The 21,466-nt window shown below is 40.7% G+C and overlaps 13 protein-coding genes and 1 non-coding gene across 14 annotated transcripts; 6 read left to right on the top strand and 8 right to left on the bottom strand.

Annotated features, from left to right (window-relative positions):
* Positions 1-146: 146 nt before the first annotated feature.
* Positions 147-1,085, top strand: RPC34 (DNA-directed RNA polymerase III subunit C34; the record flags this gene model as incomplete). Its single annotated transcript, XM_022818091.1, has 1 exon — positions 147-1,085. One exon carries the CDS (start codon positions 147-149, stop codon positions 1,083-1,085), a length of 939 nt encoding a protein of 312 aa, XP_022674793.1.
* A 150-nt stretch (positions 1,086-1,235) lies between these two features.
* Positions 1,236-2,234, bottom strand: NNR2 (NADHX dehydratase; the record flags this gene model as incomplete). The annotated part of the gene is made up of 1 exon (XM_022818090.1): positions 1,236-2,234. The coding sequence occupies one exon, from the start codon at positions 2,232-2,234 to the stop codon at positions 1,236-1,238; it is 999 nt and encodes a 332-aa protein (XP_022674792.1).
* Positions 2,235-2,972: 738 nt separating this feature from the next.
* MCR1 (cytochrome-b5 reductase) lies at positions 2,973-3,860 on the top strand (the record flags this gene model as incomplete). The annotated part of the gene is made up of 1 exon (XM_022818089.1): positions 2,973-3,860. The coding sequence occupies one exon, from the start codon at positions 2,973-2,975 to the stop codon at positions 3,858-3,860; it is 888 nt and encodes a 295-aa protein (XP_022674791.1).
* Positions 3,861-4,038: 178 nt separating this feature from the next.
* Positions 4,039-5,193, bottom strand: DBR1 (RNA lariat debranching enzyme; the record flags this gene model as incomplete). The annotated part of the gene is made up of 1 exon (XM_022818088.1): positions 4,039-5,193. One exon carries the CDS (start codon positions 5,191-5,193, stop codon positions 4,039-4,041), a length of 1,155 nt encoding a protein of 384 aa, XP_022674790.1.
* An 805-nt stretch (positions 5,194-5,998) lies between these two features.
* SDH1 (succinate dehydrogenase flavoprotein subunit SDH1) lies at positions 5,999-7,906 on the bottom strand (the record flags this gene model as incomplete). The annotated part of the gene is made up of 1 exon (XM_022818087.1): positions 5,999-7,906. One exon carries the CDS (start codon positions 7,904-7,906, stop codon positions 5,999-6,001), a length of 1,908 nt encoding a protein of 635 aa, XP_022674789.1.
* A 1,711-nt stretch (positions 7,907-9,617) lies between these two features.
* On the top strand, positions 9,618-11,348 carry CHS5 (Chs5p; the record flags this gene model as incomplete). The annotated part of the gene is made up of 1 exon (XM_022818086.1): positions 9,618-11,348. One exon carries the CDS (start codon positions 9,618-9,620, stop codon positions 11,346-11,348), a length of 1,731 nt encoding a protein of 576 aa, XP_022674788.1.
* Positions 11,349-11,526: 178 nt separating this feature from the next.
* On the bottom strand, positions 11,527-11,883 carry VMA7 (H(+)-transporting V1 sector ATPase subunit F; the record flags this gene model as incomplete). The annotated part of the gene is made up of 1 exon (XM_022818084.1): positions 11,527-11,883. One exon carries the CDS (start codon positions 11,881-11,883, stop codon positions 11,527-11,529), a length of 357 nt encoding a protein of 118 aa, XP_022674787.1.
* Positions 11,884-12,468: 585 nt separating this feature from the next.
* On the top strand, positions 12,469-13,275 carry DPC29 (post-initiation translation factor DPC29; the record flags this gene model as incomplete). The annotated part of the gene is made up of 1 exon (XM_022818083.1): positions 12,469-13,275. The coding sequence occupies one exon, from the start codon at positions 12,469-12,471 to the stop codon at positions 13,273-13,275; it is 807 nt and encodes a 268-aa protein (XP_022674786.1).
* Positions 13,276-14,248: 973 nt separating this feature from the next.
* On the top strand, positions 14,249-16,105 carry uapC (nucleobase:cation symporter-2 family protein; the record flags this gene model as incomplete). The annotated part of the gene is made up of 1 exon (XM_022818082.1): positions 14,249-16,105. The coding sequence occupies one exon, from the start codon at positions 14,249-14,251 to the stop codon at positions 16,103-16,105; it is 1,857 nt and encodes a 618-aa protein (XP_022674785.1).
* A 392-nt stretch (positions 16,106-16,497) lies between these two features.
* On the bottom strand, positions 16,498-16,716 carry MRA1 (Mra1p; the record flags this gene model as incomplete). Its single annotated transcript, XM_022818081.1, has 1 exon — positions 16,498-16,716. One exon carries the CDS (start codon positions 16,714-16,716, stop codon positions 16,498-16,500), a length of 219 nt encoding a protein of 72 aa, XP_022674784.1.
* A 791-nt stretch (positions 16,717-17,507) lies between these two features.
* Positions 17,508-18,443, bottom strand: MRX21 (Mrx21p; the record flags this gene model as incomplete). Its single annotated transcript, XM_022818080.1, has 1 exon — positions 17,508-18,443. One exon carries the CDS (start codon positions 18,441-18,443, stop codon positions 17,508-17,510), a length of 936 nt encoding a protein of 311 aa, XP_022674783.1.
* Positions 18,444-18,743: 300 nt separating this feature from the next.
* Positions 18,744-18,860, bottom strand: KLMA_R214. Its single transcript has 2 exons — positions 18,826-18,860; positions 18,744-18,789 (listed from the first exon to the last, which is right to left on the bottom strand). It is a non-coding gene; the product is annotated as a tRNA-Val (tRNA).
* A 587-nt stretch (positions 18,861-19,447) lies between these two features.
* On the bottom strand, positions 19,448-21,370 carry SSA2 (Hsp70 family chaperone SSA2; the record flags this gene model as incomplete). The annotated part of the gene is made up of 1 exon (XM_022818079.1): positions 19,448-21,370. The coding sequence occupies one exon, from the start codon at positions 21,368-21,370 to the stop codon at positions 19,448-19,450; it is 1,923 nt and encodes a 640-aa protein (XP_022674782.1).
* Positions 20,696-21,388, top strand: KLMA_20458 (uncharacterized protein; the record flags this gene model as incomplete). The annotated part of the gene is made up of 1 exon (XM_022818078.1): positions 20,696-21,388. One exon carries the CDS (start codon positions 20,696-20,698, stop codon positions 21,386-21,388), a length of 693 nt encoding a protein of 230 aa, XP_022674781.1.
* Positions 21,389-21,466: the final 78 nt, after the last annotated feature.

The raw sequence follows: 21,466 nt of genomic DNA, 5'->3' as shown, positions 1-21,466 counted from the left end.
GATGAGCTTTAAAACAATCCATTACACAAGTTTAAAAGATTGTGGGATTCTGAAGGTACGACAATATACCTTGAGAAAAGACCTATTTACTATACGTTTAAAAATCGTAAAAGTGGCAACAAGGAAAAACTGCTTTATCTAACAATATGAACTCACTATTCAGTTCAACAATCAAGCTTTCAGATCCTGCAAAGGAATTACACGAGAAGATGTGCGCACAAGAAGCTGGTAGGTTGTTTTCACAACAAGAGCTTACTGCCATTCTAGATAATTGTACGCTTAGTGTGCTAATGCAATATGTACAAGAACTTTTGGACAAAAATCTGCTAAAGCTTGTAAAACAGAATAAAGAACTTAAATTTCAAGCAGTAGATGCTGCTGAGGCAGAAAAAAAGAGTGGTATGAGCTCTGACGAAGCTCTTGTCTATTCTTATATTGAAGCTAGTGGAAGGGAAGGTATATGGACAAAAACAATAAAGGCTAAGACAAACTTACATCAACATGTTGTTCTAAAGTGCTTAAAATCATTGGAGTCCCAAAGATATGTCAAAAGTGTCAAAAGTGTAAAATATCCTACTAGAAAAATATACATGTTATACAACTTACAGCCATCTATCGAAGTTACAGGTGGACCCTGGTTCACAGATAGTGAATTGGATGTAGAGTTCATCAATAGTTTACTAACTATTGTTTGGAGGTTTACTGCGGAAAGAACCTATCCAAACGGATTTAACAATTTCTCAAACGAACAGGGAAAGGAAGTCTTGTATGCAAGCAACGTTAAGAGCTATACAACTATCGAAGAAATTCTCGAATTTATCAGTGAGTCGGGAATTTCCACCGAACAGCTTACGAAGCCAGATATCAGATCGTTATGCGAAGTTCTTGTGTATGATGATAAATTGGAAAAAGTGGCGCTCGACTGCTTCAGAGTCACATTACCTAGTGTACTACAAATGACACAACCAGTTGGAGGGCAACAAACATCGAAAAAAGAGGAGTATTCCATATTTAATTACAATAACGCAATTGCTGCTTCTAGTACGGACAAGGATGTTTTATACTTTGACGAGTGGACTTTATAATTTACTAACATCACAAGTAGTCTAATTCACTTCCATTTAACCACTAGATCTAAACATATATATATATATATATTTGAGTTAATTCATAAATTCGTAAGATAATGTATAGGTAAGGCTATTACATACGCCTGTTTACTTAGGGTTACATATCTACTCTCCTTCAGTATCGTATAGCTTTTCAAATATCTCACCAACTATATAGTTCATATCAGTGGTTTGCATTTGCCTTCCGACTTTTTCGTAGGCCGCTTTGCTTGCCATTTTAGTAGCAGTAGACCCAACATAACAGGATAACATTGCCATTTGGTCCCAAGGAAGAACACTTTCCTTACCAGGCACAGAAAGAGGTTGTAGTTTCCAATCATGAACTGCTCTAGAGAATCCAAGCATGGATGCAATAACTCCAGTCAAAGTATCACCTTGTCCACCACATCTTTTCATTGACCCTTCAACGTCATTTTCCCAACGTTTTCCCTTAGAATTGATAATTATGTCATGATGGCCTTTAGCCACAGTAATGCACCCAAGCCTTTTACTGACTTCTTCCACAGTATCGACATTTAGGGCCTTCATAATCCTCTTTAATTCAACAGCATTAGGCGTGATAATCACTCTATTTTCGCCATATTTCTTCAAGGCCTCTTGAAACTTTTCGGAATCTTCCGTAGATAGAACAAATAGCGCATCTGCATCAAGAATTAAACATCTATTATGGTCACCTCCAATGCTAGCAGCCTCTTGAACTATTTGAATAACTTGCTCACGTATTTTCTTATCCCTCCCCAAACCTGGCCCGATGACCAAAACATGACATCTTTGAACCACCCCTAAAATCTTCTCAAAATCAGGCTCCTCCTTAGGTTCCCTCGTTGCACTATACGAATCTACTAAGTATGGATGCACCATTAGATTAGGAGAGTACGCCTTTATAGGAAGGCCAGCCTTTCTTTCGCAGAGTACATAAACTAAATCACTTCCAAACGTCGATGCTGCATGGGCACTAAAATATGGTGCTCCTGTGTACTCTTCACATCCACCAACAACACATATTTTCCCACACTGACCCTTGTACAATTCGGGTTTTAGTAGGGGTATACATCTGCGACTAAGGTTAATTAGCTCTCTCTGGTGTGCCTTTAAACCGTTCATCTCTTTTCAAACAGTAATTCTACTACAAATATTTATTCAGAAGCAGAACACGCAGATACTGTAGCGTTATTCATGTACCTTACTTTAAAATTACAAGCTTAGATTCCAAAAGTTGAATTTTACAGGCAGAACTGGTGATCCAACTTCCATTTAGTGTCCAATGTACCTTATTTATATAGGCCCTTTCTTGCTAATGATGCAATATCCACTATAAAACTGCTGACAATAATATGTTACCCTATTTTCGTACCTTCTAGAATATAAATCACGTGCTGCGTCCCATCTAGAAAGAGATCTGTAGTGATAGGTAGAAGTTTTGGTCTCTCCACTATGCCAGTAACATCAGGAATAAGGCAGGGTAGCCAGAGTTTTTGGTAAAGAGCAATAAGGATAACACTAAATAATCACGATACATACACCGTATTCAATTACGTCTGTTTCTCTTTTTAAAGATTAATATTTAGACTACTACCGCTACCTAACGGTTAGAGAACAGATTCGATATTGAAGTCACATGACTCAAAAAATTAACGAATGAGCATTTTTGTCTTCGAAAAAAAAAAAAAAAACATTTTCCACCATTAAAGGTATATATATAAAATATAAGGTTAAAGGTTGCATTACTCATTTCTTACTACTTACAAGTTGGAAGTCGTAAAACAGGGGATTTACTGTTGTGTTTCCAATACTTTTATAGGAATTAAGACAAGACAACATACTACTCAGTAATATCTAAGAATGTTTGCTAGAGTCACTAAATCTAATAAGTTTTTGCCAATTGCATTTGGCATCGGCGCAGCTGCTATCGCTTCTGCGGCATTTTATAACAAGAGCGTTTTGATGAATGAATCCTCGAAGGCATTTGTTGGTGACAACCAATGGATCGATTTGAAGCTTTCCAAGATCGAAACTCTGTCTCACGACACCAAGAGATTTACCTTTGCCTTGCCTCAAAAGGACCAAGTCTCTGGTTTGATCACCGCATCTTGTGTGTTGGCCAAGTTTGTCACACCAAAGGGCTCGAATGTTATCAGACCATACACCCCAGTCAGCGATATTAATGACAAGGGTGAGATTGAGTTTGTTATAAAACACTACGAAGGTGGTAAGATGACCTCTCACTTATTCTCCTTGAAGGAGAATGACACTGTTTCTTTCAAAGGCCCAATTGTGAAATGGGAATGGAAGCCAAACTCTTTTGACTCCATTACTTTACTAGGTGCAGGTACTGGTATCACACCATTGTACCAATTGGTTCACCACATTGCCACCAACCCAGCTGACAAGACCAAGGTCCATTTGTACTACGGTAACAAGACTCCATCTGACATCTTGTTGAAGACTGAATTGGATAACCTGCAAAAGAAATATCCTGATCAAGTTAAGGTTACTTACTTCGTTGACAAGTCTGAAGGTAAATTCGAAGGTGAAACTGGTTTCATCACCAAGGACTTCTTGTCTCACAATGCTCCAAAGCCAAGTGAAAAGAACCAAGTCTTCGTCTGTGGTCCTCCACCTTTCATGAACGCTTACTCTGGTCCAAAGGTTTCTCCAACTGACCAAGGTGAATTAACCGGTATCTTGGCTGAATTGGGTTACTCCAAGTCAAATGTTTTCAAATTTTAAAGCAAGAAGCGTGTCTTTTTGCGACTTATGAGAACTTTCTTAACGATCAACTATATTCAAGATTTATTTTAACGGCCCCTGGAAAAGGAATATATCCAACCAAAAATTTATTTACGTTTATATATATATATATATTCATACATGATCCAAAAAAAAAAAATTCCTAGGTCTCCAACTACTATTGTAAATGTGTTTCCTTGATGTAGTCCGTTTGCTTGACCATAGATCTAAAAGACTTCGGTATTGGTATTTTGTATTGGTCCCAGTCGTTTATCGTAGGAGTTTTAATATTACTCTGTAGACTTTCAACATCAATGTTTTCTAGCTTCTTTCCTAATAGAGAATCTTTAATTGATGTGCAGTATTTCAGGTTTGCCAAGAATTCCGGGTCCCAATATAAAGCTCTATCCTTGCACGTTGGATGATTCTCGTCATATTCGAGGGAAATTTGAGTTAAATGCTTGGTAGTATCCGCACCTTTACATTTATCTAGTGCCATGAACTTAGTTTCAGTACATTGGTTTTGATCATCATCTGCTACTTTTCCCCCATCTTTATTTGTGCTGACATTCATATCCAAATCCAAGTCCAAATCTATCTCATCTTCATTAAGTTTTCTATCATGCTTGTATTCTGCCGTGAAGAACACATGTAAATGTGCACTCACCCACCACTCAGGTCTCAATTTCTTTAAAAGATAGAAATTTAAAGGGGAACCTAACGTGTTGTCGTTGATTTCATCTTTAAAATAGGGTTTTTGCTTCAAAAGTTTCTTTAGATCGCCATATTTGGCAATTTCAGTAGGCCAATCATGAGACATAATTAAGGAGATGGGTGACTTCATCATAGCTAGAGGCACAAGTTCAGAATCTCTTACATGATATGTATTTCTCTTCTCACGATTCCAATCTATCTGATCCCATTCTGTCCTTTCATGCAAATGATCATACTCGTTATATATCCCACTAATACCACCCAACTTTATTCCCATGAAATTTATCACATTACATGCTCCCATATAGTAGATATTCTCTGCGACATATCCTCCATAAGGTAGCTTAGTCAATTGTCCCATATTTTCATGATTACCACCAATGAACACCGTGAGAACTGGTGCCTTAAGTTGTCCCGTGTAATATAGGTGAAAATCTCCAAGCTTTGCATACTTAGGTGGTATGGCACATGTCTTAAAGTCATACTTGGTGAGGAGTGATTGGAAATCTCCCAATATAAGTAGAATGTCCGGTTTGTTCTTTAAAGAATTTACAGACTCATATATTCTTCTTAATTGTCCGTGTGCACAGCCCTGAATGGCAATATGTATCTTCTTCATTAATGAACAACCAGCCGATACAATCACAAGCACGGCACTACGAGCAGAGTTTAATATGCTCAAGGTTCGGAAGTCTGGTGCGTAGACCGTTGTATATGAAATTCAAGCTAATTTCATCTTTAACCAAGATATCGATGAATATTATGCATTTTTGTTTTAATGTACTTTTAAAATTCAAATTTAAACATAAGTTAAACCACACCATCTGAATACATACGCGTTACCATATATATCGACAGTGTGAAAATAAATAAATAGAAACATCAACGGGCTACACATTTAAATAAATAAATACAGTTAAGTTGCCAATAAGAGATAAGAATGCAAGCATTAGTTTGATCATGAATATTGGGAGAGAGAAGGAAAAGTTAAAAAGAAGGTAGAATATCTTTATACTTTCTCCTTCATAATTTAAATTTTGATTGAAAGATGGTTTTGCAGCATTCACATGGCATGGCGTGACATGGTGCATGTTAGAATAAACAGTCTTTAATGTTTTTGTTGTTTTGTGTTTTTCTTTTGCGCGTGCGCGGGCGTGTGAGTGTGTTTTTCTGATTCCGTAAGCTCAATCTTCGCCAAAGTATAGTAGATCTCAAGCAGGAAATTATTCTCCTGTACAACGTTAATATTTATCTGAGGGTCGATTGAAAGACGTACCAGAAACGTGTTGCAAAAGAGAAGTCCGAAAACAAAGAGAGATAATATAATTTGAGAAAAAGAGGGTTTTTAAGAATGAAGTAAAAGGAAGTAAAATTGAGGAATATAGTAAAAATGTTCTAAAAGATTCGGATTCTCTTTCTTTCAATCAGTAGGCTCTGATAGTTGGTGGAACAGGAGGACATTCCTTTTCATCCAAGGTGGTAGCGATGACGTTTCTGTATTTCAAGGTAACTTCGTCACCACTGTCACGTTGCCATGATAGAGTGTGCTTCATCCAGTTAACATCATCTCTTTCTGGGTAATCTTCTCTGGCATGAGCACCACGAGATTCCTTTCTTTCGGCAGCAGATTTGGCGGTTTGAGTAGCACAAGTCAACAAGTTTTGCAATTCAAGGGTTTCGACCAAGTCAGAGTTCCAGATCATGGATCTGTCAGTGGTCTTGACATCAGCGAAGGTCTTGTCGACGGCGGTGATGTTCTTAACACCTTCGTCCAAAGATTCTTGTGTTCTAAAGACGGAGACATCCTTTTGCATAGTCTTTTGCATAGCCAATCTGATCTCAGCAGTTGGCTTAGAACCAGTAGCGTTTCTCAACTTGTCCAAGTTAGCAATGGATTCTTTACCCAAGTCAGCTGGCAAAGGCTTGTGTGGCAAACCTGGTTGTAGAGTGTCAGCAATAGTGTGAGCAACGGCACGACCAAAGACGACCAAATCCAACAAGGAGTTAGCACCCAATCTGTTAGCACCGTGAACGGAAACACAGGCAGCTTCACCACAGGCAAGCAAACCTGGAATTGGCTTATCTTCACCAGTTTCTTCATCGATAGTCAAAGCTTCACCGTTCCACTTGGTTGGGATACCACCCATGTTGTAGTGGACAGTAGGTAGAATTGGGATTGGTTCCTTGGTGACATCAACACCGGCGAAAATAGCAGCGGTTTCAGAGATACCTGGCAAACGTTCGTGCAAGACGGATGGAGGCAAGTGGTTTAGTTGCAAGAACATGTGGTCCTTTTCCTTACCGACACCTCTACCTTCTCTGATTTCCATGGTGATGGCACGGGAGACAACGTCTCTACAAGCCAAATCCTTGGCGGTTGGGGCGTAACGTTCCATGAAACGTTCACCTTCGGAGTTGACCAAGAAACCACCTTCACCACGAGCACCTTCGGTGATCAAACAACCGGAACCGTAAATACCGGATGGATGGAATTGAATGAATTCCAAATCTTGCAATGGGAAACCGGCACGGGAGACCATAGCGTAACCATCACCGGTACAAGTGTGAGCGGAGGTACAAGAGAAGTAAGCACGTCCATAACCACCAGTGGCAATGATTGTCTTGTGGGCACGGAATCTATGTATCGTACCGTCTTCTTGGTTGTAGGCCATGACACCGACAACTTCACCGTTGTGGGTCAAAAGGTCCATAGCGAAGAATTCGATGAAGAAATGAGTGTTGTGTCTCAAAGCTTGACCGTACAAGGTATGCAACAAGGCGTGACCGGTACGGTCAGCGACGGCACAGGTTCTGTATGCTTGACCACCCTTACCGTATTCCTTGGATTGACCACCAAAGGCTCTTTGGTAGATTCTACCTTCTTCGGTTCTGGAGAATGGCACACCAAAGTGTTCCAACTCGATGATAGACTTTGGAGCTTCACGGGTCATGTAGTGGATAGAGTCCTGGTCACCTAACCAATCGGAACCCTTCACGGTATCGTACATGTGCCATTTCCAGTCGTCTTTATGCATGTTACCCAAGGCTGCGTTGATACCACCTTGAGCAGCAACAGTATGCGATCTGGTTGGGAACAACTTCGAGATACAAGCAGTCTTGTAACCAGCCTCGGCTAGACCAAACGCAGCACGCAAACCAGCACCACCAGCACCAACAACAACACAGTCGTATTCGTGGTCCACAATGTTGTATTGTCCGCTTTGCGCACTTTCTTGCTGTTGACCGTCAACATCGTCCTTGGCAGCGTATGCGTGTCTCAAAACCACACTGTTAGAAAAAGTTCTAGCGGCATTTCTTCTGCACAATTGCATTTGCAATGCTCTTCCTCTCACTGATCTACTGAGCATCTTTGATTTAATAATGTATATTAGAAAGTATAATTATGATTATTATTAGTATTATGTGATTGGGGGGGTTGGGAAGACGAAGCACTAATAACTTTCCTGATTACCTCTCTCTCTGTGATATCACTAGCAGCACCGTCCTATCCGCTGGTTACTAAAAATCCCTTCGCTTCCTGGCTGTGAGAACTACCTCCGTTAGAATGGCAAATGCCAATCTATACTGAAATTATTCATATTCGTATATATATATATATAATATTTTATTTTATTTTATTTCATGTAATAATATTAATATTTCATTTTGTTGGCATTTGATTTTCTAACATAATACTGCAGGAAGAAAAGCCAGAGAGAAGCAGGAAGAAAGAGAATTTTTGGGAATTTTTACAAATTACACGGGGAGAAAGCTGTTTTCAGGCCGTATACGCCAACTCGGCAGATCTGTCTGGACAAGCCAGCAAGCGGGCCGTTTGCTTAGCTGTTTGTATTGCATTGTATTGCATTGTATTGTATTGTCTTGTCAATTACACATCATAGCTAGTAGTTTCTTCTTGTCAGCAGCAGCAGCAGCAGTTGCTGCTGCTGCTGCAGTGCGCGCGCGCTAAGAAAAATTTTTTTTTTTTTAATTTTCGTCAGTTTTGGCTGACCGGTTTGTTCCGAGGGAGGGAAATACTGTGACTGGCTTTTGATCGCCTAGAAACGGCGCAGAGCAGGATTGGCGGTAACGGGTCCCGTGCTCGGCCAAAGGGAGCGGAGGCAGAAAAATGGAAGGTTTGGTGCAAGTTGCGGCCCGGGTAACCAGCCGGGGCCAAATTGGGTTAGGTTTTTGGCCGATTTTTTTTTTCTCGCTTTCCAGTGGCAGCTGTAGCTGGATGTGTACAGTAAGTTACTTGCTTGTTGTATGTATGGTGAAATAGTTTGGGGGAGGAGAACAGGATCCTGTCGGAGCCGGAGTTTTTTTTTTTTTTTTGAACTTATTTTTTTTTTTGGGGGGAGGGAAGGAAGAGAAGGGAAGGGAAGGGGGACCCCAAAGCCCACAGTTGGTGACAAATACAAGCTACAAAATGCAATATACAAACTTGGGGAACCAGGAAGGGAAAGAAGGTAAAACGTTACCTGGAGTACAGTGTTACCCGGATAACATATTTTAATCATGTGATATTGAAATGCATCATCCCTTTTTATTTTGTTTTAATTTTTTCCCTGGTCGCCTCGCCTGTCACTCCCCCCGTTCGAACCCCGCGAGGCACCGTTTTCGCCCCCTCCACCCCCTCGAGAGGTCGTCGCTATTTTTCTTTCACTTTTCAAGTTTTTCGTGCACCACTCGCTGCTACTACCAGTACTAGCAGAACCGTACTTAGATCTTTCTGGTATTAAAAATAAATGGATGAAAGAGCACTAACTAAATTTCATTACAATCCACATACACATACACACATAAACAGAAAGGGTAGGGGAAAAAGCGATTGCCATTGGGATTGGATCTAGGAGTAGAACTAAGACCAGAAGCGTACCAGGATTGATAGAACCACATACATACCAGGGGAGGAAGAAAGAGAAAGAAATCCGTTCCATCAGGTAGGAAGTATAAAAAAAAAAAAGGTACTAAAAACAAATTGAAATATAAGCCACCACCACAACCACCACATCTTAACAAATATTTGATTATCGCTCAGCTATGGTGGAAGTGTCTCTTACTGTAGGAAAAGTAGACGCGTCGTTAGCGATTCTCACGACCAGCGATCACTATGTGATTGAGTTTCCCACTGTGTTGTTGCCCGAGAATGTTGAAGCGGGATCAGTGGTGAAGATATCGGTAGAGCAAGACTTGGAGCAAGAAAAAGAGCAAAAACGTAAGTTTGAGTCGGTGCAAGAACAAATTCTCAGCAAGTACGGAAGTGATCCACCATCAGAGCCGGTGCTACATCTATTGAATGCCACACAGACGAGTTGTGTTATCAATTGGGACCCAATTCATTTGGGCTCGTCGCAATTGAAGTCGTTGATTTTGTACAAGCAGGGGAACAGACATTTGGTGCTTACGCAGGATGCTTGGGGCAAACAGCAGGAGAACGGACACGGCGCAAACCCTTGGGAACTGGAGAATGACCAGCATAATACGCTGAAGGTTTCTGGTCTCTCGGTTGATGTCGAGTACGAATTCCAACTCTTGCTGAATACAACCTCAGGGAAGTTCTGGTCGAATGTGTTGAAGGTACATACACACAAGATGACAGACATGTCTGGTATCACTGTTTGCGTGGGACCAAACACGGTGCTAGACGGTACAGCCACGCGTGAGCAGATCAAACGTTCGTTGAGCAAAATAGGAGCAAATCCGTTGCAAGACCACGTCACTTTGGAGACGACGCACTTCGTGGCAGTTGAACTTCAGGACAATGATGAAGAATTGGCTAGGGCCAGAAATAACAACATTCCAATTGTGAGACCTGAGTGGGTGAAGGCTTGTGAATTGGAGAAGAGAATCGTTGGGGTTAGAGATTTCTATTTGGATTCCGCACCTGACACCTTTTCGCAATACAAATTTACCGATGAGTCAGCCGAAACGGAGCCAGCTTTAGAGACCGTAAGAGAGGAATCTGTTGAACAGCCAGTCGAAGAGCCAGTCGAAGAGTCAGTCAAGGAACCAGTCGAAGAGCCAGTCGAAGCAAAGGAGGGCACCGTGGAGGTTCCAATTGATGCTCCAGCCGAACCAACCACAGATACCACAGAGTCCAATGACGTACAAGAGTCTGAAATACCGGTGGAAGAACCAGAGAAAACCGAACAGCCAGCAGAACAATTCGACGAAGTTCCAATTGAAAATACGTCCGAGCCAGCAGAACAACTTGATGAAGTTCCAATCGAGCAACCTGAGGACGTATCAGAGGCAACTCCAGTTGAAAAGATTTCAGAAGAGACTCCAGCTGATGAAGCTCCAAAAGAGACCCCAGTTGAAGAAGCTCCAAAGGAAACCCCAATTGAGGAAGCTCCAAAAGAGACCCCAGTTGAAGAAGCTCCAAAGGAAACCCCAATTGAGGAAGCTCCAAAAGAGACCCCTGTTGTAGAAGCTCCAAAGGAAACCCCAATTGAGGAAACTCCAAATGAGACCCCAGTTGAAGAAGCACCAGAAGAAACAGCAGCTGAGGAAGCACCAGAAGAAACTCCAGCTGAAAAGGCTCCAGAAGAAACAGCAGCTGAGGAAGCACCAGAAGAAACAGCAGCTGAAGAAGCTCCAAATACTAACCCTGCAGAAGTAGAATCAGGGGAAGAATCAGAGGTACAAGTAGACAACACAGAGGAAACGTCTCCAGAAGCCGTAGAAACAGAAAATAAGCCTTCTTCTGCACCAGCTTCGAGTTCAAGCTCTAAAAAGAAGAACAAGAAAAAGAAAAAGGGCAAAAAATAAGTCTAAACTGCCCGTGTAATCATCTCTATAGTTCCGTTGTGTATAATATCTCCCCAATCTTTTCAATATCTCACAATATTAATGTCCAGATTTCAAATACTTAACTTCTATAGAAAATTTATGATATGACTATAACATAACTTACGATAATATAATAAAAAGATATTACACAATCCATTCACTCGCCAAATAGTCTTCTCACCCTTCTCAAAACTGAATCCTTCTCTGGATCATATGGGTGGTCCTTCGAAGGTATCTCCAAAATCGCTGGGAACGCATTGGTGAACCCATCCACTAGTGGTCTTATTTGGTCCGCAACATGCTGATTGATCAAAAGAATCGCAATATCAGATCTCTTCTCGGTAAAATTGATAAATGCATCCGATAACTCAGGTTTCGTCGTCTTTCCCTCGTTGTAAACAACAAAGTTCTTTTCCTTGGTATCTTTCGAGACTTGACCTATGCCAGCTAGAAGAAGTCCCGTGGTTGTGTCTTCATCTGCAATTACTGCAATTAAATTCCTTTCGTCAGCCATAGTATATTGTAGATAAAGATCAGCCCGCAAGCTACCGCCCTAGACTCTTAATATGCTATTATTCCCATCCTTTCACAACCTTTATACTTTGTAATTGATTGTAGGTTGACAAACACTTTGGATGTTAACTAAAGAAACCTGAGAAACGTGAGAGAGAACGAACGAATCTCTGGAAGAGAGCGAGAGAGAGAGAAAAAAAGGGAACAATTACCCGGATTTACAATTGCTAAGGCTTTTTACTACCCACTGCTGCCATGAAACAGATAATACGCAGTAGACAAGGAAAGACACCTGTTGTTGGGGTTTCTTTACGCAACAACAAGTTGGTTCCAGCTCTCCCAATCATAACTGCCTGCTATCTACCCTTATTTTTCACACCACCCTACTCATGTATATGCTCCTGGGTACTCGCTTGTTTCTCGTATCAGTGTTTCTTAGGCTGTTCGAGCCATGACAGTCTCAGAAAAAAAAAAAAAAAAAAAGATAGAAATAGTGAATATTTGTATGCGATGAGAACTACGAATGATTGATGATGAATGCAGCTAGGGGGAAGAGGTCATAGTAGAGTATCTGAAAGCTTCAAACATGCTAGGAACTCGGAACGGTTTACAGTGCGCACGGAGATGCTTCCATTTGACCCGTTTTACAGGTGCTGGGCACAGTAAGTGGGCCAACATCAAACACACTAAGGCAAAGAACGATGCAGAACGTACCAAGATCTACAACAAGATGGCCAATCAGATCACGGTAGCCGTCAAGTTGGGCGGGTCAGCCGATCCAGCGATGAATATCAGGCTCGCTACAGCCATTGAGCTAGCAAACAAGAACAACGTGACTAAGAAGGTCATCGAAAACGCAATCAAAAAAGGTGCTGGTACCAGCGATGGCGTGGGAGCCGGAGCAGAACCGTGTACATACGAAGGTATTGGCCCTGGAGGAGTAGCCTTTGTGGTCGAGGCATTGACTGACAACAAAAACAGGACTGTGGGGCTCGTGAGGTCTACATTTAACAAGTTCAACGGGAACATGGCCCCAACCCTATACTTGTTCGAAAGAAAAGGGTACGTAGTCATCGAGCCCAGCGAAAACCAGCCAACAGACTTCGACTCTATCATGGACATAGTTCTCGAGATTGACGGCGTCGAAGACTTGGAGCAGAATGACGCGTTGTTCGAAGTCCTCACCGAACCCCAACAGACGAACAAAGTCGCCGAAACATTACGCTCGCATGGTTTCCACATCAGAGAGATGGGTGTCGAATATGTGCCAAACGAGGACACCGCTATGCCTCCTGTCACAGAAGAGGAACTACAAACTAAGCTGGATAAGTTCGTCAACCAGCTAGAGGAAATCGATGAGGTTACGCAAATCTACACCAATATCAAGCAGTAGTCGATAAAATAACAACAGGCAGGCAGGCAGGCAGGCAGGCACACATCTCGTCTAGAAACATTCCTCGTCCCACCATGTAAATAGGAAATATATACACATACACACATTATCGTGTATAGAATGATGGACTAAGACCGATAATTACGTCTCGTCTCAATCAAAAAAACGGGGATCTCCGCACTCCGTTCTACTATGAATCGCAACAATGAAGAAGCATACACACTAAAAACCTAAAAGAAAGAACATCAACATGAACGATCCTCACAACAGAAGCTACAACAATGCTTCTATGCACTCTATCTATTCGCTCACTTAAACTTATTTATCTATCTATCTCTTATCTAAGGGTTAATCCTTCAGACGACACAAGAGTCACCCAGCTCGTACCGCAGCAATCCTCACAATCCTTTCTCGTTTCTCTTTCTCTCTTTCTCTTAGCTGTCCGGAAACATCGAATAATACCTTCGAGATAAGCGATGTATCTCTTATGTGCCAAAACCAAACAGCAAATAACCATTTCTTTCGGGGTCCTCCGGTGAAATGATAAGGAACGGCGAATTTTTTTTTTTTTTGATTTTTTTTTTTTTTAAAATATTGAGCATTGAATATTGGGCATCGCGATTTTAAGATAGACACACAGACAAAGGGTTTATTGACTTGATGATTTGACTGCGCACAGCCTTTACTGCATGATGAATGAAAAAAAAATTGAAACATTGTCAAATCTGTTAAATGAGACGGCAGACGCCGGTACTGTGAATGGTATATAAAAGGTGGTGGTATTATGGATCTGTAGCTTTAGTGTTTAAGTTTTGTCATATTAGTTGCGAGTAGTTCTTATTGGCTTGTGTTGTGTAGGTGTAAGTAAGATTAGAGAGGTTGGTTTTAAGAATACACACAGAGAGAGTATCGAGTGTAGTTAACTGTTAATAGTTAAATCGAAATCAATCACAACAGATAAAGTATCTACATCATGGATCAAGCTCTTCAAGAAGCCGTGGAGCAGGAGAATGTTCCCAGGGAAAGCTGGAAAGATACGGTGCAGAGTATTCGCAAGAAGTGGACGACCAAGGAAGGGTTGCTAGGGGACTACAACTATGCGTTCTTGTTCACCCCATCGTATCCATTCCAAGATTACATTGCTAGGAAAAGGGGGTTGGAGCCAGTTCACAGGGACCAGCCATTCTTCTCGCTCAATTCTGATATTCCTGTGGTACTTGGGTTTATTCTTGGGTTGCAGCATTCGCTATCTATGTTGGCTGGTGTTATTACGCCTCCGATTCTTATTGCTGGGGTTGCGAAGATGGACACAAAGATCCAGGAGTATTTGGTTTCTGTTTCATTGATTGTTTCAGGTATTATGTCTGCAGTCCAAATTACGAGGTTCCATATTCCATACACACCATATTACATCGGTTCTGGTGTTATCTCGGTAGTGGGAACGTCGTTTGCTACTATCACACTTGTTAATAACGTTTTCCCAATGATGTACAATACTGGTTATTGTCCTGTAGCAGCGGATGGAACTCAGCTACCATGTCCAGATGGTTACGGTGCCCTATTGGGTACTTCTTGTGTGTGTGCTTTGCTCGAAATCTTGATAGCCTTCACACCATCGAGTCTTTTGCAAAAAATGTTCCCTAAGATTGTGACTGGTCCAGTTATCGTTTGCATTGCCCTATCTCTTATCGAGTCTGGTTTCCAAGACTGGGTCGGTGGTTCTGGATGTGTGGATGCGATTTGTCCATCTAAGGGGGCTCCAATGGCTGGGGAATGGGGATCAGCTCGTTTCATCGGGTTGGGTTTCTTGGTATACACAACTATCATTATCTTCGAGAAGTATGGTGCGCCCATCATGAGATCCTGCGCTGTTATCTTGGGGCTATTGGTAGGTTGTATCGTTGCTGCAGCTTGTGGGTACTTCGACAAAACTTCCATCGATGCTGCTCCCGCAGGAACTTTCATGTGGGTTCACACTTTCAAACTATCCGTCTACGGACCAGCAGTGCTACCTATGCTTGTGGTGTACATTGTCTTGGCTACAGAGTGTATTGGTGACGTGACTGCTACTTGTGAAGTGTCCAGACTAGAAGTCGAAGGTGCACAATACGAATCTAGAATCCAAGGTGCTGTGCTTTCCGATGGTTTAAGTGGATTGCTTTCTGGTTTGTGTACCATTACTCCAATGTCTACATTTGCCCAAAACAACGGTGTCATCTCTATCACTAAGTGTGCTAGTAGACAAGTTGGTTACTGGTGTTGTTTCTTTATGATTATCATGGGTATTTTCGCCAAGTTCGGTGCAGCTTTGGTTGCTATTCCAAAACCTGTTTTAGGTGGTATGACCACTTTCTTATTCACATCTGTGGCCGTTGCCGGTATCAAGATCATTTCAACCACTCCTTTCACTAGACGTGATAGATTTGTGCTTACATGTTCTCTACTACCCGGTATTGGTGCTACACTAGTGCCAACCTGGTTTTCAAAGTTCTTCACTTACAGTGGTTCTAACAATACTCTACAAGGTTTCCTAAATGCTATCGAATTAATCATGGAATCCGGTTTCGCTGTCTGTGCAATTGTGGGTATTGTTTTGAACCAATTCCTACCACAAGAGTTGGACGAAGAACTCATGGATGACGTTGAATTGCAACAAGAAAACTTGAGTGTTTTCGATGAGCGCAATGACCCTGAAATGATTTCCCATATCCTCAGTAGCAAAGCAAAGGAGGCAGAAGCTTCGGAATCACAAAACCCTCAATCCTATGAGCTTAAGGATTCAATCAGGGTGACAGAGGAAGCCAGTTCTTCCGATACCGAAAGAAGGTAAATAGAATCGGTAAATATTAATATTCAAAGTTTTAAGCTAAAAAAACATCGTATCATATACATAACTAAAGATGGATCCATAGACCTTCTTAAATAACAATTTCTTTGTCCTCACGGGGGGATTAACCCCGCACTAAGTTCGGTCTGAATTTAAATGATTGTTTGATTTAAAACGTTGTGTTAGAAATGTATATTATATTTTGGCTGAGGCGACCACTTCAGTCTGTCCTTACATACAATACATGAACGGATGAATGAATGCACTCCAATAAAAAATAAATACCAATCAAACGTGCAGCACATTTGAAGGAAGTAGAAAAAGTTAGAGAATATAGTTTTCGTTTAAGGTTTTTGAACGCGATTAAATTCGCTTCACTAGCATTAGCAGTTCGTCTATTCAGTCTTTTCTTCTAGGATTTGTTGCAAAGCAGATTGTTCAGGGTTCTTTCTACCAACTCTCAAAGAGTCATCGTAGAAGAGCTTCTTGTAAGTAAACCACGAACCAGAAGCCAAAGCAACACCCATAGCAATGAATAATGGGGTCAATTCAACAGGCACAGAAATACCAGACTTCTTCTTAGCTTGGTTCAAAACAAATTGGGTTGCTCTCATTTTTGATTTATCTTGGTGATATGTGTGTGTATGTGTATCTATGAGAAGTGTCACGAGAATACTTCAGTTACAACGTGGATTTAGGATGTGTAAATGCGTACATATATATATCAAAGACAATACAAATTGTATTTAAACCGATAAAATAGAGAAAAATGTTAGGTTAATCTTTGATTTTTTTATTCATTCCAATGATGGTCTTACCAGTTTTTTTTTTTTTTTTTTTTTTTTTTTGTAAGAAAAAAATGGATAACGTCTGGGGGAGAATAGGATGTAATATTTTGTAGTACTGGATTGGATGTTATTGGCGAGCTCAACATTAGGCTACTAATGATTCACTTACTACACATTTTCCACTTTTTTTCACTTCTAGAGTGATCTCTCGAGTTTAATAGAAACAAAGGGGATTAATTAAGGTACACATCATGTGACTATAAAATATCTGGTCAAGTAAAAATGAATGAAGACACTTTATGCAACACAGTTTCATACTTTTAATTTTGTAAGTATAGGCGATGCTTTTGTTAGAGACGGCATATAATGTGATCCTCCAATAGATTATTGTGACATATCTCTATTTTCTTACTTAGTAAAACTTTGTTAGTAGGATTTCCTGACAGTTGATTGGTCAAAAATTTAAATGTTTTAATAATAAGTACTGGATACTTCTTGTGAAGAGAACTGTCGTGCGTCAGTTTAGAAAATATGAAGCAAAAGCTAGTGTGACTTTTTTCGTTACTACTTTGACAACATAAGAAATGTACTTACATCTTAAAATTCAAGAATATTATTTACCATGCATTCATTGCATCCCTACAGAATTCATATACTACCCAACTGACTGCAGTTGATGGAATGACTTTGAATAAGTTTGCAGTCAAACCTTTATAGTAACCTTTGAGGCCTTCTGTTTTTCCTATAGTAACCAATGCATCGGTGACACTTTTATACTGGAATCCCAATTCATTTCCCCCCATCGCCAAAACTTGGAACCGCCTACGTAATAGGTCAAATGGATATACAAGGGTTTGAGCCACACCTCCGCTAATGGCACCCATAGTTAATTTGTACAAATGTGCCAAGTTTGCGTCGGTAGTTGGCATGAATTCTTTTAGTTGTTCATAGACCGCAAAGTTCACTGCAACATAAGGAACTACACCAAGACTTGTAGGGTACACTCCTCTGTACAAACCCTTTATCCCACCTTCCTCTTTGAAGGTTTTAACCAATAACTCCCACACACCAGGTGGCTTTGCGATATCTTTGGCTTTGGATTTCGAGAGCTTAGCTAAATTTGCTGTCTGGATGGATAACCTAGTACGGACTAAATCAAGTGGATATGTTGCAAGAACGCTCATCCCCCCACATAGTCCGCCAGCGACTAGTCTTTGCCAATTTTGCAATTGCTCTTTTCCGAAAAAGCCATCAACATGAAAGATGTGTTTCTTACACCATTCGTATACTACGAATTGGACCGCACTATAAGGAAATATACGAATGCAGTTTAGACCGTTACCTCGAAATAAACCTTTGACACCTTCTTCTTTGTAAACCTGGCCTACAGCATTAAAAATACCACCATTGTATGCACTAGTGGAACTCTGTACCTGTAGCAATATCTTAACACGTTCAAAAGGTGAAACAACTGTCCTAGAAACAGCACCAGCTATACCTCCTGCAACAAATGCTATGCTAGATTCTTTCTTAGCAAGTGCTTTTAAATCCATAATAAGAGCTATTGGCTATAGTGCTGGTAAACTATAGCGTAAATCAATGACCCAGAAAACGGAAATCTGGCAATTCTCAAGTTTTCCTCACAAGAATTTAAACGAATTGATGGATGTAGAACTAGCAATAACTCATGATATAAGAAGCTAAATATTATATCAGTACTGTTGATCATTGACTCCACTCTGAAATACAACAAAGTTTCGAATCGGAATGCCTTCGTTGATGAGCCAAGGAAAAAAAAAAAAAAAAAAAAACCGGAAGAAAGCATTTTAAAAAGGATGAAATACAAAAAATAATGAGAGCTACGGGATTCGAACCCGCGCATCCGTAGATATCAGAGTGCTTACAAGGTAATCCGGAAATTACCTTGAGAAGACCTAAATCTGACGCCTTAACCACTCGGCCAAACTCTCTTAATTTGTTGTAATCGTCTATTTTCTTGTCAATACATTGAATAAATTCAGTCACTTTCTTGAATATATAAATTTGATTCATTATGCTTTTTGCTTACTTTTGTTATAACAGTGGCTACCACTATTTTCTCACCAAGAGTTGGCTGGCTTGAGAATAGTACAATAGTGGGATGTTGTTTTTTTGATGATAATTTTTTTTAATTTACTAAATGGTACAAAAATATACATAAACTGGGTTAAAACTATTCAAACTTTTAGTGTTAAACATTATGTTGTGCAATAGGATGATAGGAAGGGTATTGATATGGTAACAATTTATAATACTGATTATTATTACTATTACAATAACAGAATTAACGATAACTGGTAAAAATTATGAAGTGGAGAAAAGTCTATCAAAGATTAGAATTAATTAACTTTTTAATATTTTTGGACAGGAATGTCTATAATTAGTTCATTCAAAGTTCTATTAAGTTCTATCCTCCTTTCATTCATAAATAAATGCGTTGACATTTTTTCCTTTTACTGTACATTCTCTCTATCTGGAAAGATAATAGAAATAATATAGATTACTTCTTAGGATACAATTAATCAACTTCTTCAACAGTTGGACCTTCAGCTTCTGGAGCTGGTGGGGCACCACCTGGGAAACCACCTGGAGCAGCACCTTCTGGGGCACCACCGGCTTGGTACATCTTGGTCATGATTGGGTTAGCAACTTCTTGCAATTCCTTCAATTGAGATTCGAATTCTTCAGTAGTAGCTTGAGTGTTGGCATCCAACCAAGCGATAACTTCGTCACACTTAGCGGTCAAGGTTTGCTTGTCAGCTTCTTCAATCTTGTCAGCAGCTTCGGACAAAGTGTTCTTCAAGGAGTAAGAAGTAGATTCCAATTGGTTTCTGGCAGCAATTCTGGCAGATTCCTTTTCATCTTCTTCCTTGTATTTTTCAGCTTCGGAAACCATTCTTTCAATGTCTTCCTTGGACAATCTACCCTTGTCGTTGGTGATGGTGATCTTTTCAGACTTACCAGTACCCTTTTCGACGGCAGAGACGTTCAAGATACCGTTAGCATCGACATCGAAGGTGACTTCGATTTGTGGAACACCTCTTGGGGCTGGTGGGATACCAGTCAAGTCGAACTTACCCAACAAGTTGTTGTCCTTTGTTCTGGCTCTTTCACCTTCGTAAACTTGGATCAAGACACCTGGTTGGTTGTCAGCGTAAGTAGAGAAGATTTCGGACTTCTTGGTTGGGATAGTAGAGTTTCTTGGAATCAACTTGGTCATGACACCACCAGCAGTTTCAATACCCAAGGACAATGGAGCAACATCCAACAACAACAAATCTTGAGTCTTAGAAGATTGGTCACCAGTCAAGACGGCAGCTTGGACGGCAGCACCGTAAGCGACAGCTTCATCTGGGTTAATGGATCTGTTTGGTTCCTTACCGTTGAAGTAGTCAGAAACCAACTTTTGAACCTTTGGAATTCTGGTAGAACCACCGACTAGAACGATTTCGTGGACTTGAGACTTGTCCAACTTAGCGTCTCTCAAGACCTTTTCGACTGGGTCCAAAGTAGATCTGAATAGATCACCACACAATTCTTCGAATCTGGCTCTGGTAATGGAAGTGTACAAGTCGATACCTTCGAACAAAGAGTCAATTTCGATGGAAGTTTGAGCGGAAGAAGACAAGGTTCTCTTAGCTCTTTCACAAGCAGTTCTCAATCTTCTCAAAGCTCTTTGGTTGGTGGTCAAGTCCTTCTTGTTCTTTCTCTTGAATTCTTGAACAAAGTGGTTAACCAATCTGTTGTCGAAATCTTCACCACCCAAATGAGTGTCACCAGCGGTAGCCTTAACTTCGAAGATACCGTCTTCGATGGTCAACAAAGAAACATCGAAAGTACCACCACCCAAGTCAAAGATCAAAACGTTCTTTTCACCTTCGTCCTTCTTGTCCAAACCGTAAGCAATGGCAGCGGCGGTTGGTTCGTTGATGATTCTCAAAACGTTCAAACCAGCAATGGTACCAGCATCCTTGGTTGCTTGTCTTTGGGAATCGTTGAAGTAAGCTGGAACGGTAACAACGGCATCGTTGACCTTGCAACCCAAGTAGGATTCAGCAGTTTCCTTCATCTTGGTCAAGATCATAGAAGAGATTTCTTCTGGAGTGAAGACCTTGGTTTCACCCTTGTATTCGACTTGGATTTGTGGCTTACCAGAAACCTCGACAACCTTGAATGGGAAGTGCTTGATATCACCTTGGACTTCAGGGTCAGAGAAGTTTCTACCGATCAAACGCTTAGCGTCGAAAACGGTGTTAGCTGGGTTCATAGCAGCTTGGTTCTTAGCAGCATCACCAATCAATCTTTCGGTGTCAGTGAAGGCAACGAAAGATGGAGTGGTTCTGTTACCTTGGTCGTTGGCCAAAATTTCAACACGATCGTTAGAAAAGTGGGCAACACAGGAGTAGGTGGTACCCAAATCAATACCAACAGCCTTAGACATATTTGCTTAATTTATTAATTGACTTTTTTGAAGTTTTCTTCCGTAATGCCAGAGAGTGACAGGTGTTCTTTCTGAAGGTATTGTATGTATACAACT

This window comes from Kluyveromyces marxianus, chromosome 2, assembly GCF_001417885.1.
Source record: "Kluyveromyces marxianus DMKU3-1042 DNA, complete genome, chromosome 2".
Taxonomy (NCBI): Eukaryota; Fungi; Ascomycota; class Saccharomycetes; order Saccharomycetales; family Saccharomycetaceae; genus Kluyveromyces; species Kluyveromyces marxianus.
The sequence above is the reverse complement of the archived record's forward strand: the minus strand, read 5'-3'. Positions and strand labels throughout refer to the sequence as shown.